This window comes from Panthera onca, chromosome D1 (genome assembly GCF_046562875.1).
Source record: "Panthera onca isolate mPanOnc1 chromosome D1, mPanOnc1 haplotype 2, whole genome shotgun sequence".
Classification (NCBI taxonomy): Eukaryota; Metazoa; Chordata; class Mammalia; order Carnivora; family Felidae; genus Panthera; species Panthera onca.
The window spans coordinates 100045482-100062323 of record NC_138348.1 but is presented as its reverse complement, the minus strand read 5'-3'; the positions used below and the strand labels follow the sequence as shown (position 1 = coordinate 100062323).

The 16842-nt window shown below is 57.3% G+C and overlaps 1 protein-coding gene and 1 long non-coding RNA gene across 13 annotated transcripts in view; one reads left to right on the top strand and one right to left on the bottom strand.

The window, feature by feature from the left end:
* The window catches only part of CEP164 (centrosomal protein 164), a 67115-nt gene extending 52405 nt beyond the window's left edge, over positions 1-14710 (top strand). For 10 of the 12 annotated variants that reach the window (XM_078432793.2, XM_078432786.2, XM_078432789.2 and 7 more), the window contains 18 exons: positions 2715-2846; positions 2928-3144; positions 4145-4222; positions 4477-4608; positions 4917-5039; positions 5996-6139; positions 6586-6669; positions 6815-6883; positions 7213-7388; positions 7768-7894; positions 8162-8229; positions 8682-8889; positions 9726-9833; positions 10416-10530; positions 11012-11353; positions 12230-12296; positions 13115-13237; positions 13393-14710. In XM_078432793.2, the coding sequence (XP_078288919.1) occupies positions 2715-2846; positions 2928-3144; positions 4145-4222; positions 4477-4608; positions 4917-5039; positions 5996-6139; positions 6586-6669; positions 6815-6883; positions 7213-7388; positions 7768-7894; positions 8162-8229; positions 8682-8889; positions 9726-9833; positions 10416-10530; positions 11012-11353; positions 12230-12296; positions 13115-13237; positions 13393-13489 (2410 nt within the window). In that variant the 3' untranslated portion in view covers positions 13490-14710. The remainder of the gene's footprint in view (positions 1-2714; positions 2847-2927; positions 3145-4144; positions 4223-4476; positions 4609-4916; positions 5040-5995; positions 6140-6585; positions 6670-6814; positions 6884-7212; positions 7389-7767; positions 7895-8161; positions 8230-8681; positions 8890-9725; positions 9834-10415; positions 10531-11011; positions 11354-12229; positions 12297-13114; positions 13238-13392) is intronic. The other 2 variants (XM_078432788.2, XM_078432787.2) reach the window with 2 other exon arrangements.
* The window catches only part of LOC144612895 (uncharacterized), a 35717-nt gene continuing 32126 nt past the window's right edge, over positions 13252-16842 (bottom strand). Inside the window, exon 3 of the long non-coding RNA XR_013550030.2 lies at positions 13252-13450. This is a non-coding gene — a long non-coding RNA (uncharacterized LOC144612895). The remainder of the gene's footprint in view (positions 13451-16842) is intronic.

Here is a 16842-nt window from a genome sequence, read left to right as displayed (position 1 = left end):
TGGTAGTCAGGGCCCTGTTAGGACCCAGCGAGATTGGTAGGGACCACACAATATGGTGTGAGGTGCTATTTCCCAGGACCCAGAAGTTTCATTTGGGTTCCTACTCTTTGTGGTGTTGGCTGGGAGGCCCTCAACAAGCAAGACACTTAAGGCTGGGCTGGGCCTGTGTGGATGAGATCGTGTGTATACTTCATAAATAAGCTGGAGGTTACTTTCATAAGAAAAGGCTGTCCAGGGCTGGCACAGCGGCTTCAGAGTCACCAGGTCCCTGGTGGTCCTTTAATCTCTCTGCACTTGAGTGCTGGTTACTCTCAGGGCCTCTTCCAGTCCTACTGAATCCCCAGCCATCGTGTCTGTGCTGCCAGCAGGGAGAATAGGGATAGAGTACAAAACTGGTAACTTCTAGCTCATTCGGTCCCTTTTAAGGCTCTTTCTTGGAAACTTCACCTAATAACTTCTGCTTATTCTTGTAAGGAGTTTTCCTGGAAATTTTACTCAATAATTTCCACTCACATCTCATTGGTTACTTCTGGCTGCAAAGAAAACTGGGAAATGTCATCCTTTAGCTGGGCCTCTTTACCTGATGGAATAAAATCAGGGCCCCTTTAGGAAGGGAACATGGGAGAAGGGCCCCCGACAAGGTGATCAGCAATCTGCCATAGGCCCAGGAGGGGACAGGTACTACAAAAAGGTGTTAACAGACTCTGCACTTACTCAACCATGTAACTGAAGGCTAAATCTTTTCCTCTTGGACAGAACATCCCAAAGTGGTAGACTTATTTTTATAGCATACATAGCAAAGAGTGTAGAAAATGCTTATGCTCAGAGAAACTAATAGAAAACCAACACCCAGCCACCCAGAGGGTTGGGGACAACCCTCTCATTAGCCCAACACAGGACCTGCTGACCCAGGGTCCATCCTTCTATCACCCCTCCTGTGTCCCCTGCCAGGCAGCATCCTCCTCTTCCAGCCAAATGAAAATTAGGGCAGGAGCCTGCCCAAACAGGGTAAGACTTAGCTGATGTTGACAGGCAGAGCCTTGGATGAAATCCTGGCTGTGTTTCCCTGCCAGCCGTCTAAGCTTCTCCTCTCTTCCTGGCCACCCTGGGCCTGGCTGACTGCTTTCCGTCCCTCGCCAAACCCCCAGCTCCAGAGGGGCGTCCGAGAGCCCTCTCAGGTCGTGGTGAAGACTCCACATGCCAAAAGCATCTGACTCAGGGCCCGAAACACAGTAGTTGCTCAGTAAATGGCAGCTCTTGATTTTCAGTTGAAATCAGTGATGGCCATGGCCTCCACGAAGTGATTCTTCTGTAGGCAGCGCCTTGTCAGACTCGCTACGAAATAGTTGATTGCGAGAACGCGGTTTTTGCTCACGCATGAGCCTTTCTGAGGGGTGGGGCCGCCTCTGCTGGGAAACTTCAGTTGGTATAAATTTCTGGAAGCCATAGCTGACCTTGTAGCAAATACTTCTTGAATGAGAAGGCAGGCAGGAAGACAGGCAGTCTGACCCTTAGTTTCTTTAGTCATAAAATGAAGAGATTGAATTTAGTTGTGAGATGAAGAGAGACAGTTATAAAATGAAGGCCTTCACCCGCCAAGACCCTTCCGGCTCTAACATTCTGTGGTGCTACGTGTGAAATGGAGCCATGGGACAGAGAGAAAGGGTTTCTGGGGGGATCTAGAAGGGAGGATTTTTATTTAACTCAAATTTTCTATCAGGATGGAAGAGAGCAGTGGTGTAGATAACTTGAAATTGAAGATGACCTTTGGAATTCACTAGGAAGCTTTTCTAAGAAATTGTCTTCTGAATCGTATTTCTCTTAGGCTTGAATTCCCTGAGTGCGCAGCACACAGCCCCTGGTCATGTGGGGGCTCCGTGGGCAGGGGCATGTCTGCCTGGGATGAAATGCTTACTGTCGTTTGTCTGTAAATAAGGCATCCCTCATGGGTCATCGGCACTTGCCTCTGAGTTTGGGGCTGGGCGATGCTGTTCAAATTTGACAGACACGTACGGAGCACCTGCTTCATGTTAGCTACTGTTGTTCAACACCTCGGATATAACCAAGTGGAAGACCTGATTCTGCCTGGAATGGCTCCCAGACTTGTCAGGAAAGCAGACCTACAAAAGATGAATTGTGATGCGTGGGATAAGGAAGGTCTTTCATATACAGGGCGATGGGAACAGAAAGGCTAGTCGATGAACTTGGAAAGGCTTCTCGGAGAGGAGGGAGCCGGGCGTTGAGTGGCAAATATGGGTTTGTCAGGTCGAAGAGGGGATTCTGGGGAGAGGCGCCCACATGAACAAAGGCCCGGAGGCGAGGAGGATCGTGGTGGGGTTGAGAGGCGGTGTCTCCTCTGATGTGGCAGCAACAGTGGATCGGGGGCAGTGAGGGGATGTGGCCCCGGAGCCGGGCTGGGGTCAGACTGCGTCTGTCCTGGAGCGAATGCTGCGCCGAGGTGCATTTACAGGCAAGGGGGAACCTCTGGCAGAAATCCTGTCCTGGGATCAAGCAGCCTGTCCCTCTGCTTGCTGCAGCAAAGAGTGGATAGAGTTCACGGCCCCCTCTTTATATGGGATGTATTACAGGGAGGCAGCAGGACCCAGATTTAGGAAACTTCGCAGGCAAGCTGCAGGCTTGTGGAGGCCGGGAGTCAGGGCTGATGACTAGAAGAGTGGTTCCTCCAACAAACTTGCCTTTCTTTTCCTTCCCAGTTCCCTGAAGGCGCAGCTGCGGAAAGCCACCGAGGAAGAGGAGACTCGGATGAGAGAGGAGGAAAGCCGGCGGCTGTCCCAGCTCCTGGCCCAGGTGCGGTCCCATGTGGAAGCAGATGAGAGCCAGATCAGGTGAGGGTGCGCCGTGAGCCTCCTGCCCCACGCGGTGCCCCCCGAGTGCCCGGGCCTGGCCCATTCCGTCTGTCTGCGCAGGGCCGAGCAGGAGGCTTCCCTGCAGAGGCTGAGAGAAGAGTCGGAGTCTCTCCAGAAGGCCGAGAGGGCCAGCTTGGAGCAGAGGAACAGACAGATGCTGGAGCAGCTCAAGGAAGAGATGGAGGCCTCGGAGGAGAGAGAGCGGGCTTCCCTGAAGGCCGAGAAGGAGAGGGCTCTGCAGCAGCTCAGGGAACAGCTGGAGGGCGAGAGGAAAGAAGTGAGCCGGCGGCGTGGGGCTCCCGTCTGACGTGCCCCGGCGCTGCCTGGGGAGGGGCTGGGCGCCAGGCTGGGCGTATGGGGTGGGGGACTGGGCTGGGCACAGAGGAGGTGTCCACACAGCCGGCACGGGAGGCGGTAGACGGCAGGTGGGCTGTCCGGGACCCTTGTGGACCCGGCCGTCTCGGGGCAGGTGCTAGCCCGGGTCTGCCTGGCGCGGGAGAGGAAAGAGCGGGTATCCAGGGCTCCATCTGGGGCCAGCAGTAGCCGGGCGCTGTCAGTCACAGTGAAGAAGCTTGAGGGGAAATGGCCCCTGGATTTGGGCAGATTTCATGACCGAAAGAACCCGGGCCAGACCAGAGGTTCTGAGACAAAGGGGCCCTGTCCCCGAGGGGCAGCTGTGATGAACTTTCATCTCTCCTTAGCGAGGCTGGCACATGTAGAGGAGGAGTTTCTCCTTTGCCCTTACTCCCTGGGCCTCCAATCCTCTGTCTCCTGAGGGTCTGTCTCTAGATGAGAGGCGGAAGTAGGGCACAGCCAGGCCACGTCGACCTTCTTTCTTTGAGTGACGGTGAGCTTCAGCTCTTAGACCAGGAGCAGCCACACGAGGTGGGGGAGGATGTCACTGTACCGTCCTCTGGGTGCTCAGGCAGCTAGTGCTGGACCTCCAGCCCTCACCGCCTTGGGCCCTTGTTCACAGGCACAAGTGTCACCTGTGTACCTGTGGCCTAACCCAGGGGCTGGGGGATGGAAGCAGTGACCCGAGGCTTACCGAAATGTCCCTCCGCTCTGGCCTTCATGTTCCTGTTCATTTGCTAGTTGCAGACTTTAGAGACTGTGTTATTTTGGGGCAGCAAAGCTGTGCCTGTGGTTCCCCTTGGCCCTTTGGCTTGACGGGAGTCAGGCACGGTTCTCCTGGCTATTCCTTCCTCCCTCCGGGGTGAGTGCCTAGTCCGTCTTCCCCGCCCTGCGTCCCTCACAGGCCCCTTGTTGCTCCTTAGGCAGTGGCAGCACTGGAGAGGGAGCACCGAGCTGAGCTGGAGCGGCTCTCTTCCTCGCTGGAGGCCAAGCACAGAGAGGTGAGAGGCAGCTGGCCTTGGCCTGCAAGGTGGAGTGGCCATCCTGGTCCCTGAGCGTGAGCCTCAGGGCCCCTTCACGAACTCCACCCCCTGCCTGTCGCTAGGGTGGGAGTCTCCCTCCGCCTGAAACCCCCCCCCCCCCCCCCCCCCCCCCCCCCCCCCCCGGGGGCTGGCTGCTGGGCCCCTGGCAAGCGAGTCCCTGAAGTCGCTCTGCAGTGCTGAGTGTCATGTCCCCTGTGCTGGGACCTCCTCAGGTTGTCTCCAGCCTCCAGAAGAAGATGGAGGAGGCCCAGCAGAGGGAGGAGGCCCAGCTGCAGGAGAGCCTTGGTCGGGCAGAGCAGAGGGCTCATCAGAAGGCTCACCAAGTGTTCCAGTATGAGCAAGAGGTAAATGCTGGTCTGCTCCTTCGACCTCGTGTATCCCTGTCACGGGCACTCCGTCCCGGCCCCAGGAGCCCTGCTTTGCCTTGGATGGCTCAGCTGGGGCTAGAACGTCTGGTTCCACTTTTGTGCCTCAGGTCCCTCGAGGCTGGGCACTTCCCCACCCCCGCACCCCCGGTACACGAGTGGGGAAGGGGCGCGGGGGCGGGGCGTGTGCACGTCACGTGTCATGCGTGCGCGGGTCGTGTTTGTGTATACCACGTGCCGGCCCACCCTCGGGCCTGCGAGTTGCAACCCTGCTGCCTGCCCCGCAGCTCAGCGACCTCCTGCGAGAGAAGCGCCAGCAGGTGGAGAGGGAACACGAGAGGAAGATGGACAGGATGAAGGAGGAGCACCAGCAGGTGCTGGCTGAGGCCAGAGAGCAGTACGAAGCCGAGGTGAATTTCCCCGGCGCACATGTGCGGCGCGCGCACTCACACGCACCCGCGTCCTCGGCAGCCGGCGGCTTGCGCCCTGCTGAGGTGGCGTCGCGGCCCCGTCCTGCCTGTTCGCCTCGCAGCGGGCTGGCTGCATCCCCTCCCGGAGGGGTAGCGGCTCACAGATTCGGAGCTCCTACCCCTGCTGGCGCTGGTCTCAGCCCCTTGATGTGTGCAGACTCACTTAGCACCCCCAGCACCCCCAAGGAGGTGGGGACTATTGTGACCTCCAGTTTAGAACCGAGGAGACAGAAGGGTAAGCATCTTTCCCAAGTGCTCCAGGCCAGTAAGTCAAGGAGCTAAGATTCAAGCCCAGCTGTCTGACTCCAGAGCCTTCAACTTTCGCTACCCCGCCGACACCAGGCCATCAGGGTTCATCGCAAACCCAGGACACTAAGAAGTAGACTAGCAAGAGCCAAATAATACTTAGATCTCTGCCCATCCTCAGCTTTCGCCCGGCTTGCTCACACTGGGGATGAGCAGGGGCCACAGGGCCTCTGCCCCAGGACTTTTAGCCACTACCCCACTGACCGGAACTCATATCCCAGCCCCTGTGTACAGTCTTTCCCACAGAGGAATGACCAGCCTGTGATAAAATGTAGTTGATTCCCTCCCCAGGCCAATTCTGACCTTGCTCAAGAGCAGTGGCCTCTCTTCCCTTAAGGAAGGAAGCTGCACATGGAGGGACAGCAGGAGAGGCAGACTCCCCGGATGGGGCGGGGGTCCTCCTAATGGCATCTGCGGCAGAGAGCGGTGCGGGCTTTCTGGGGGATGAGAGCGGTGTTCTCCTTGAACAGCCAACCCCAGGGAGCTGATGGGGTCCCTGACCTTGCTGACCCGAGGCTGTGGGGGCGGGGCGGGGGGGGGAGAGAGGGGACGCTGCGGTTTCCCCGCCCACAGCCTCACCTTCTGGGCAGGAGAGGAAGCAGCGGGCTGAACTCCTGGGACACCTGACCTGTGAGCTGGAGCGCCTTCGAAGGTCGCACGAGCGTGAACTAGAGGCCGTGAGGCAGACGCAGGATAGGCAGCTGGAGGACTTACGGCTGCGGCACCGGGAGCAGGTAGGGGCTCTGGGCTGCCACTGGGGACTGGGGAGGGTGAACCCACTCTGATACCTCTGTGCAGGAGGAGGAGTGCTGGAGGCAGGCATCTGTGGCAGCAGCGGATCTGAGCCTTGACAGCTTCTGGAGTGGGGGTCTCATGGCGATCCCCAAGCCAGGGCATGTTAGTGCCTTCGTCTTCCAGGCCAGGGCCCATCCCCAGGGTTAGAGGAGGTCAGCCCCCCTGGGGGCTTTGGGGTTGGCGCCTTTGCCTCTCCTTGCCCCCCGTGGGAAGAAACAAGGTGTGGCGCTTTCCCGGGAGCCTGCAAGGGCAAATGGGAGGAGGCCCGAGCCCAGCTTGGAGGGCGTGCTATGGAATCTGGCTCTGGGACTCCCTCCTGCACCCCCAGCTAATGCCTTGCACTCTTTCTACACTTACATCTTTCACTCCGCCTATTTCTGTGCAGGAAAGGAAACTCCAACATTTAGAGGTGGAACTGGAAACCAGAACCAAAGATGTCAAGGCCCGATTGGCTCAGCTGGACATCCAGGTGAGAGAGCGGGAGTTGAGGACAGGATCTCCAGGTGCCCTTGACCGTGGAGTCATAGCTCCCATAGGAGAGCATGGGTCCTCCTGTCCCTTAGACCTGGGGCCTGGGGATGGCCAAGGGTCCCATGTCCTTCCCTCCCCCACAGGAGGAGACTGCCCGAGTGGAGAGGCAGCAGCTCCTTGAAGTGCAGAGGCAGGTGGCGCTGGAGAGCGAGGTGTGTCCACCTGTCTTGTCCTCCCTCCTCTCTCCCCCATTCCCTTCTCTCCCTCTTGCCCCACATCCCACCTTGTGCTCACCTGATCTGTCCAGGTCATTAGGATCCCCAACTATGTTGGCAGCATCCCGCAGATAGCCCGGCCGTGTGGGGTCCTGAGCCGACCCCAGGGGTGGGGCTGTGGAGGGCGGACGGAGCCTGCACGGCTCCTGACAGTGGGCACAGCGACCATCCTCTCCCCACCGCGCTCCTCGGGTTTCCCTGTCCTCTTGCTCCCTGCCTTTGCCCCACGTGGCTCTAGGTGCTTCTAGCTTTTCTTCTGCCCCCAGGAAGCCACAGCCAACCATCATCACCTGGAGGAGGCAAAGAAGGAGCACACCCATCTGTTGGAGACAAACCAACAGCTCCGAAGAATTCTCGATGAGCTTCGGGCCCACAAGTTGGAGCTAGAGTCCCAGGTGGATGTGCTGCAGACCCAGAGGCGGCGGCTGCAGAAACAAGTCAGGTGGGGTGGGCACCCTGCACCTGGCCACTCCTGCTGCCTCTTGCCTGCCCTCTGATGCTCCTGGGCCCTGTCTGCTCAGTTGAGCGGCAGGGGTGGAGCCTGGCAGAGGGGCTTTTGCTGCATTTTGTAGGGAGTGGGGGCTCAGAGGCTGTGAACAGCTGTTGTGGGGGGGGGGTGTGTGGCGGTCCCTGGTTCTACTGGTCATGGCCTAGCCGTGCCTCAGGGGCTTTGATGGAAGTGAAGGGATGGAGACGGTCCTGCTGTCTCCCTGAGAGGGGGGCTTGACGCCCACACTAGCAGTCCTGACAGTGTGCCACCTATCCTGTTCCATCATGGGAGCCTGCCTCTCCCCCACCCCCAATCCCCTTTCCCATCACAGCGACCTGGAGTCTGAAACTCAGAGGAAGCAGGAGGTGTTGAATGAGCTGGCAGCTAAGGAGAGCAATGCCTCCTCACGTGTTGAGCCAGATCTCCACATTGAGGACCTGAGGAAATCCCTTGGGACAGTGAGTTCTCTGTGCCTTGCAAGGGACAGGGTGGCCGGGCTGGGGCTCCAGGAGGGGGTCTGGCTCCGCTCTATATGCAACCTCGGTCTCCGGGCCTTATTGTTCCTAGTCCCCCATCCCCGTCGGTCCGATGGTAACTGTAAGCGGGCAGCGCGCAGCAGCTGGCGGAGCCATTTCTGTGTTCGGGCCCTTGGGAGGGGCTCGGGGGTCCCTTGAGCTGGCAGTGTGTCTAATATTCAGTGGGTCTTTTCTACTGTGTGTCCTTAGAACCAGACCAAAGAGGTATCCTCTTCTCTCCCCCAGAGCAAGGAGGAGACCGACTTATCCTTGGACAGGTGAGTCCTGATAGCCTTAGTTTGGGTCCAGCATTTGCTGAAGGGGTGCCTTCACAGATCTGGGGCTAACTGAAATGAGGTGGCTGTGGTCACCGGTGGGGCTTGGGTCCAGGGACCAAGGGAATCCCTTTGGCCAGCCCAGAAGGTGCCCTTGGGACCATCGATACCGCCTGCTGGCATCTGCTGCTTTCTGGTTGAGGGTCAGGCTGATGGGAGTGTCTGGCCATCTGTCTGGAGGCCCCCGGCCCCCTCCCTTTCAGAGACAGGGCAGGACGACTCTGCAGCATGCTGCACACTGTAGGTATCTAATGGCGGTATCCACTCACTGCCCAGCCCGGCGTAGTCTGTGCTCCCCTCGAGCCTCTGCTGGGGAAGTGGCCTAGTGACCCACAGCAGGGGGTTCTCGGAGCGTTCGCTTCCCTCTCCAACCCCTCTGCCCTGGCCTCCCACAGCGTCCGACACTACCTCTCTGCCGAGGGGCTAGCCCTCCGCAGTGCCAAGGAGTTCCTGGTGCGGCAGACGCGCTCCATGCGGAGGCGGCAGACGGCTCTGAAAGCCGCCCAGCAGCACTGGCGCCAGGAGCTGGCCGGCGCTCAGGAAGCCGCCCAAGATCCACCGGGCACCAAGGCCCTGGAAGACGTGCGCAAGGACTTGGAGGAGGTCAGGAGCTTCGAGGGGACCCTGCCAGTCCTTGGGGGGGTGGTGGGGAGGGGCTGGCGGGGGTGCTGGGGGACGTGGGGCAACATCCACCTTTGGTGATTCTGGGGACTCCACGACAGTGGCCACGCAGGCCCTGGGGTCACCGGATGAGTCTTCTAGGGAGATGGGGCAGGTGATGCAGGTTGTCTGCACGACGATGAAAGCACCTTACGTTTGCATGTCGATATGCACGTGCAGAATGCTTTCTCCAGTGGCCGTTTGCTCTTCATGTGACCGTAGATGATGTGCAAAGTAGTGGTTACTCTCATTTTCTAGATGAGAAGTACAAGTCAGGTTTTTAAAACTTCACAACCAGTGCTTTGCTTGTCCGTTCCATCACATTAAAGACTCGGTTCCTAAGTGAATCTTTGGAGCACCCTGGGCAGAAGACTGAATTGCTTCTCTGACGCCCTACTTTCCAATGAGAAGAGAGAAACTTCATTGTTACTCTGTGTTAGGATCACAGATCTCTGAGCCATCAAGAGGGGTCTTGGCAGAAGCTCCCTTAGCGTCGTGTGGATGCTCAGAGCTGGCGAGGGGCAGGCTTCCCGGGGCGTCTGCATGCAGCCCCCGGCCCTGTCCTTGCTCTGCTCGGTGCTGATAGGGGAGTTGGAGCATGGCAGGGACCCCTTGAGAGTGTATCAGGTGCGGGCACAGCGCTAAGCACGTAACACGCACTGTCTCGTTTCATTCTCACGACCTTATGAAAACTAGTATTTCTCAGGTGAATTTGTAGGTGGGCCTCCCGCATCCGCGCGTAGCCCCATTTGCGTCCTCCCCCTTCTCTCTGGCTGCAGGAGACCCGGCACCTGGATGAGATGAAGTCGGCCATGCGGAAGGGCCACGACCTGCTGAAGAAGAAAGAGGAGAAGCTGAATCAGCTGGAGTCCTCTCTTCTGGAAGAGGTGCGGCCCTGTGGCCACAGCCGCCTCCTGCCGTTCCTGGGATGTGGTTGGGTTCTTTGGTCTCTTGCTGCGGGGGTGCTGGGCCTTTGGGGCTCCCGAGCTGGTGAAAAGGGCAGCGGCTTCGACTTTGCATTTGTTGAACAGATCTGTGCGGGGGGGGGGGGGGGGTCCCGAGCAGACCCAGAGCCTCTTGCTGCAGGTTCTTGAGAGAGGGACTGGCCCCTCCCCTGCCCTCCCCCTGCCATGGTTCCTGAGGAAAAGTGTGCCCCTCGTGTTAGGAATGGATGTCTTAGTGGCCTGGTCGACTTTCCCCCCGGATGCCAGAGGTGTGGGTGAGGCAGGAGGGAAGCCTGGGTGAACAGACCCTGTAGGGGGAGTTTGCCAGGGAGAAGGGGCTGTGGTCCCAGCTGCCTGTGTTTCAGGCCGTTGTGACCTTTTAGCCTCCACCTCCCTCCCCCTGTGCCATGTGCTTCTCCCAGAACCTGGGGTCCCAGAGAGCCCCCAAACCTCAACACGTCGCAAGAGCGGTGGGCAGAACGCACAGGGCAGGGGTCAGCACTAACTATTGCTTGTATCTCTCAGGCCCCAGATGAGGACGTTCTGAGAGGTGCCCCCCCCAAGAAGGTGGTGACTTTTGACCTCAGCGACACTGAAGACATGAGCAGCGCAAGTTCTGAATCCTGCCCCCTGCCTCACCGTGAGTGGTGGCATCAGCCCAGAGGGGGACCACAGTATCCATGGAGAGGGAGGGGCTTGGGGGCCTGAGGGGCAGCCCCCCTCCTTCAGCTCGGTGTGCGCAGGCCTCTGGGAGCCAGGGTCTGGGGCAGGTACTCAGGGTTGGTCAGAAGGAGGGACCCCGTCGGGGTTTGCCAGCACCCAGGGCAGAAAGAATCAGGGGCCCCCTGACTGTGCAGAGACCTTCCAGCGCCACCTTCTGGGAGGGGTTCTCTCTGCTGCTCTGGTCTGCAAAGGGGCAGAGGGCCGTCTCCTGTTCCTTCCTTGCCCACACCCTGGAAGGCTTTTTCCCCTGGCCAGCTTCCGCTCCGCACCTTCTGGACCACGGAAGCCCTGCCGTCCCCCTTGTTCCCCATGAGCCGAGGGGCTGTGGTCTGGCAGACGGGGCGTACGGGGTGAGGAGGGGCCGTTCTGGGTGCTGAGGTCAAGTCCCTGCCTTTCAGTCAACCTGACCACAAGTGCCACCTTCCCCAACAAGATCTACTACTTGAGCAGCTCGCTGCAGCGCATCAGCAGCCAGCTGAATGGTGTCCTCAGCATGCTGGGCAGCCTCAACCCGCAGCCGCCACTGCCTCTCTTCACTTCCACGCCAGTGCACGTCCCGCCCCGGGCCGCTAGGAGCACTTCCATTCCTGCCTGCCCCTCCCGGCTCTCACCCTCGCCGCTGGCTACACCCTCATCCACCCAGTGGGCCTGGGACCCGGGGCTGGGCCCCAGGCTCTCCTCCTCTGCGGCTCAAACAGTGGATGACTTCCTGGTGGAGAAGTGGCGCAAATATTTTCCAGGTAAGCCTCCCTCCCTCCTCTGCCTGCCCCTTGCCACCCCCAGCTTTGGCATGGTCTGTTGATTACGGCCGTGGGTCACCTTGCGGCCAGAGGCTCTGTGGGTCATGATGATTTACTGGAGCCTTTAAAAAAATTTTTTTTAATGTTTATTTTTGAGAGACACAGAGGTGAGTGGGGGAGGGGCAGAGAGAAAGAGGAAGACACAGAATCCGAAGCAGGCTCCAGGCTTTGAGCTGTCAGCACAGAGCCTGATGCAAGGCTCGAGCTCACGAACTGAGAGATCATGACCGGAGCTGAAGTCAGACGCTTAACTGACTGAGCCACCCAGGCGCCTCTGGAGCCTTTCTGATGGGATCCAGAGCTCAGCAGAACCTCAGAGCTCCTCCTCCTCATCACTATAATAGATGCCATCTTGTACACTGTATGATGGGCCGGCGGGAGTCTAATAACTGAGGTAGTATTAATTTATCCCCACTTTACAGATGAGAAAACTAACTCAGGTTAAGGGAGATGCTTCAGGGTACCCGGGGAGTAAGTAACACACTGGGTCTTGGCCCCATGTTTCTCTGACTTCAAGATTCTGCTCCTTACCACTTGGCCATCCAGCTTCCCAGTGCTTCTGGGCTGGGGGGGGGGGAGGGTGGGCAGTGGGCAGTGCTCACCTGGTCTCTCAGTCCTGGTGAAGAATGTGAAAAGCAGATTAAGTTTTAGAAATAATAGGACAATTCCTATCATCTGTCTCTCCCCTGCAACCACTGAAACGGGCCCTGTTTTTGTGTGTTTGTGCGAGGCAGGAGGTGCCGATGAGCCGGGAGGCAGCCTGCTGTGGCTGCTTTCCAGTGCCCATTTCTGAACGATTTGCCCCCACTTTTCCAGCTGGAGTACCGTTCCTCAGCACCGGCCCTGCCCCCCTGGAGAACAGGCTGGGTTATGTGTCGGCCAGGTAAGCGTCCCTCGGGTGAACCACACAGCCCTGCTGCTTTGCTGTGCCTCCTGCCAGGGGAGAACTCTGGTCATGGAGAGCGAGCTTGGACAGGCCTCCAAGTCACGCAGTTGCCCGGGTCTGAGGTGCCTCTCCACGCTGAGAGAAAAGGCCAAAACACTGGGGTCCCGTGGCAGCTGTCCTCACCTGGCTTGGCTCTGTGAAGAAGCTGCCTGGTAGCATCTCTGCAGGGAGAAATCAGCCCCTGTTGGGACCCTGCTCTTTCCCCAGGCCCCTCCTGCCCTTGAGTGTGGCTTTTGTCTTTGCCATCAAGCTCGTTGTCTGCTTCATGGGCTCCTTTCTTCCCTCAGCCCTGCTGAGCAACATCTGGCACGAGAGGGGCACCCAGTGGGAAGGACAGATGGGCAATTATTTAAACCTGTTGTTAACTTCCCATTCATCTTCTGCCTTGCCAAGTTGTCCTCTGCGTCCCCACCCCACAGGCCCCCAACCCTAAGCACTGTCATTTACCCTTTGGCCCGCTTGGGAGCTGAGGCTGGGTGGGTATTTGAGTCAAGAGAGGGGAGAGCTTTGGCTGCTGAGCGTGACCGGGACCAGGCTGACGTCAGGAGTGTTCACCAGAGGAGGGGCTCACCACTGCCTCTCTGGGGACCTGATGCTCGCCCTCCCCGAGGGGCATTCTCCCCAGCAGAGGAAGCTTTGAGCTGCTAAAGCAGGCAGAGGCTGTCGTGTAGAGGGGAGGAGGGAGAAGTGCTGGCCTGTGGGCTGTTCCACACAGCCCCTTCCTCCCCTCCCCATGCCGTGCTCCTCCTTCCCAGCCAGCAGCTGCGGCTCCTGCAGCGGGCCCATCCCCAGGTCTCCGAGGTGGGCAGCACCGACGTCCAGGGCCTGATCGAGGCTAACCGAAAGTGGCTACAGCGTTACAAGAATGACCCCAAGTCGTATCCTTTGGTCCCTGAGCCTTGCTCCGTTCCTGCTGTAGCTGCTAGGATGGCTGAGCTGGGCCCCGGGGGTCCAAGGACGGCCCCGTTTGGCCTCTGGTCCTTCGCTGGACGCACTAAACTGACCGCGGAGTTTTCCTTCACCTCGCCGCCAGACGTCTCTTCTCTTCAGGGCCCAGGCTGGCAGCCTCTTCTGACTACTTGCAGCTGGGCCTGGATGAGAACAATAGGCTGAAGGTGTATCACTACTGAGGCCCTGAGCCTCTCCTGCACCCAGACCAAGTGCCTGAGGAGCTGCCTGTGCTTTCTTCCTTCTGAGAAAGCATTGTCCTCCCCCGTTTGCCAACTTCCCCACTCAGAGGAGCCACGGGGGCCGGGGCTGGATGGAAACGATGGTAGGGCCCGAAACCGTGAGCTGCCCCCAGAGACCATGTCTCTCAGGCTGCAAAGTGTGGACTTCTGTGAGCTCCTGTGTGGACGAGGAACACTGGTGGGGGGTCATCGGCCCCAAGGGCCCCTCCAGGGGAGGAGGAGGGATTAAAGGAGTTACCTTCCAAGGCCAAGGGCCTCCCTTGGGAGCGGAGTTGATCCCTTGGACCCGCAGGGCACTCAGTGCTGGGACTCCCGTGGTTCTGTGTGTGTGGTCCTTAATTTACCAGAACAAAGCTTCCCCACCCCCCGCATGTCTGTACCTTCCGACCAGGCTCTAATACCTCAGCATCATAGAGATCAGACCTCTCTCTTTTTTTAAATGTCTCCTTTCTTGAGCACTTGGTCTCTCCTTTTGACTATCTCAGGATCGGGCCCAGAGCCCTGCCAGAGGTTGCTGGAAGCTGTCCCTCCTCCACCCCCAGCCCCTGGAAGCTCTGCTGCTCATCCTCTCTCTCCTGGGACTCGACTGTCCTCAGGAGTGCTCCCTTCCCTCAGGCTCCTACCCAGAGCCCTCCCTGCTAGAGTCTCAGGGTCGCAAGCACACAACTTTCAAGAAGCCACCAAGCCATACGAAAAGTCTGGGATGGCTTCTGGTCCTCATCTTGGTTTTCTCTTCTTGTTTCTAACCCCGCCACCCTTCCTCGGAGCTGGGAGGCTGCACCTGGCATTGGCAGTGAGGATTCTGAGCTCCCTGCAGACCCTGCTTCCCAACAGAGGGGATGTACTCTGACATCTGTCCCACTGTTAAATAAAATGCCCCCCCCCCCCCCGTTTGTCTCGAAAGCTATGGGGTAGCCCTTGCCTCTCTCCTACATAGACACCAAATTTCTGCCAGCCCTCCGTGCATTTGTCAGGGACTAAGAAACTGTTTACTTCTCCCACGTGCTTTGTGGGCATCAGTCTGCCATGGGGGGAAAAAGTCTGTTTTGTTGTTTAGCTCATTCTGTGTGCTTCGGGGCTAGCTCACGTGTTATAACCAACTCTGGTGACAAGCCTGTATTTTCTACATCAATTAAATCTCTGCAGGCCCATTTGCTACAAGGCAGTTGTGTGAATGTCTCCTCTTTGAAGGCCTTTGCCTCCTTGCTCTTAAAGAATGAAGGAAGGAAAAATTAACATTCACAGACCACTTCCGAGGTGTCTAATCTAATCACAGCAAACCTGTAATGTAGGTGTAATGGTTGAACCGAAGGCTCAGAGACTTGGAGGAGCCCAAGGTCCTCCATGAAATGGCGGAGAGCCCTCACGCCCCGAGCTCCCAGTCCTGCTGCATTGGGAAGCCTCAGGAAGTGCTGACGTCCTCCATCTCTCCCTTCCCCCTCTCCCTACTCTGCCCCCTCCCAGCTGGAGACTCATCGTGCCATTTCCCAGAGGCCATTTGGCATTGTCTTCTCCATGCAGACAAATGAAAACTAAGCCCCCTGAAGTCCTAAGCTGGCAAAGTCGGGTGGGTTTTGTTTTCTGCTCCAGTGGTGTGAGAAGCCTACATAGTTTCGGGTGTGTAGCAACAAAATTGCTAGGAGAACCAATTGAGTAGTCTGTGTTTCATGGATTTGCGTAAGAAAACCAACCGAAAGACAAAACAGCCTCCTCTGTGTCCCAGTGTTCTTGCTGCTCTGATGAAGGGACCGAGAAAAGATGGTAACATTTGTTAAATACCTTCTATGTGCAGGTGCTTTTCAAATATTATCTCATTCAACCCTCTTAACCCATGAAGATGATATTATTTTATAGATGAGGAACTTTGGGCTCAGAGTTTAAATGACTACCGCTCAAGGTCAGGATTTGAACCTAGATAGACACGTCTCTAAAAGCTGAGGTGTGTTCAGTCTGCTCCCTTAAATCAGCACCTTCTGTCCTCCTGACTCACACAACAGTCCTGGTCCTCTTGGTCTGAAGACCTGAGTCCCAGGGAGGGAGTGGCGTCTAGCTGGGTGGGGCAAATGCCCCCGGGGCCAAGGATTACAAAAGGACTTTTTGAGAAGACTCCAAAACTGTCCCATCTCTCCCCTTAGAGAATCTAGCTGAAGAGTCTCAAACGATAGACCTTTATAACTAAATGGAACCTTGTAGATGACTATGTGTGAGTTACCCAAAGTTACAGTGTGTGGGAGAGGCGGGACCAGAACCTGAGTCCTGACTCCCAGCCTGGGGCTTCAGGAAAGAGTGTTTTTAAAGGGATCTGTATTTTGAATAGGCTCTAAGTTCACGTGGCTCAGTATTCAAAAGAGGTGAATGTCAGTCCACCCTTGGGCCAGTCTTGTCCTTGAAAGTTTCTTCTGGACATTGTATGCAAATACAAGAAAAGAAGGGACAGTGTTTTGGTTTTCTTCCTTTAACTGGTGGGGTAAAGGTCATTCCTAACCTGGGATCAGACACTCTCCTAAAGCTCTTTTGTGAGATGTTCACTATTTTCTTAAGGGAGCAGCGTTGGGAATGGTAGCCCTCCTGCTGTGAGGAGACTTCATACAGAATGGCAGCCCCTGGAGTGGAGAAAGAACCCTGGCCTCAGGACCCCTGGGTTCACCCTGGGCTCTGACACCTGCAAGCCATGTGACCTGAAAAAGTCCTTTCGAGGCCTGTGTCTCCCCTGGTTAAAAGCTCAAAGCCTAAACCCACATTTTAGGGAAGAAGCAGGGTGACCTCCTCGGGTGGGGGAGCTGCTCTCATCCAGAGGGAGGCTGGAAAGCCCCCAGTGGCCCAAGGTAGGCTCTGGTGGGGAAGGGGACTGATGTGGGTTTCCAGTCCCACCACCAGCATTTTTTGGCGGGGAGGTCCTGGGGAAGTGGTGATTAACAAATGGAGTCCTGCTATCACCAGCGTCCGAAGAGTCGGAAAGTCCCTTTGTTCCTCCTTTCCCCTTGCATCTCCTACCTCCTCCACTGAATTTGCCATCTCTAGCAGAAATGTTACACAGAGGGCCCAACAAAGGGCAGTAGAACACTGTTTGCCGTGATGGAGGAGAGGGATGCCTGCTCTTGGGAGGTAGGAAGCAGAGGGACAGTGTGAGGAGTTCCACTGTCACGATCAAAAGCAGATGGGACGTGAGTCAGATAAGGGTTCCCTTGTTGTCCTCTCTGTGCCTCAATTGTCACGTCTGTAGAATGGGATGAATAGTAGTACCTATCCCATAAAGTGGTTGAGAGGATTAAGGAAGTTAATCCCTAGAAAGT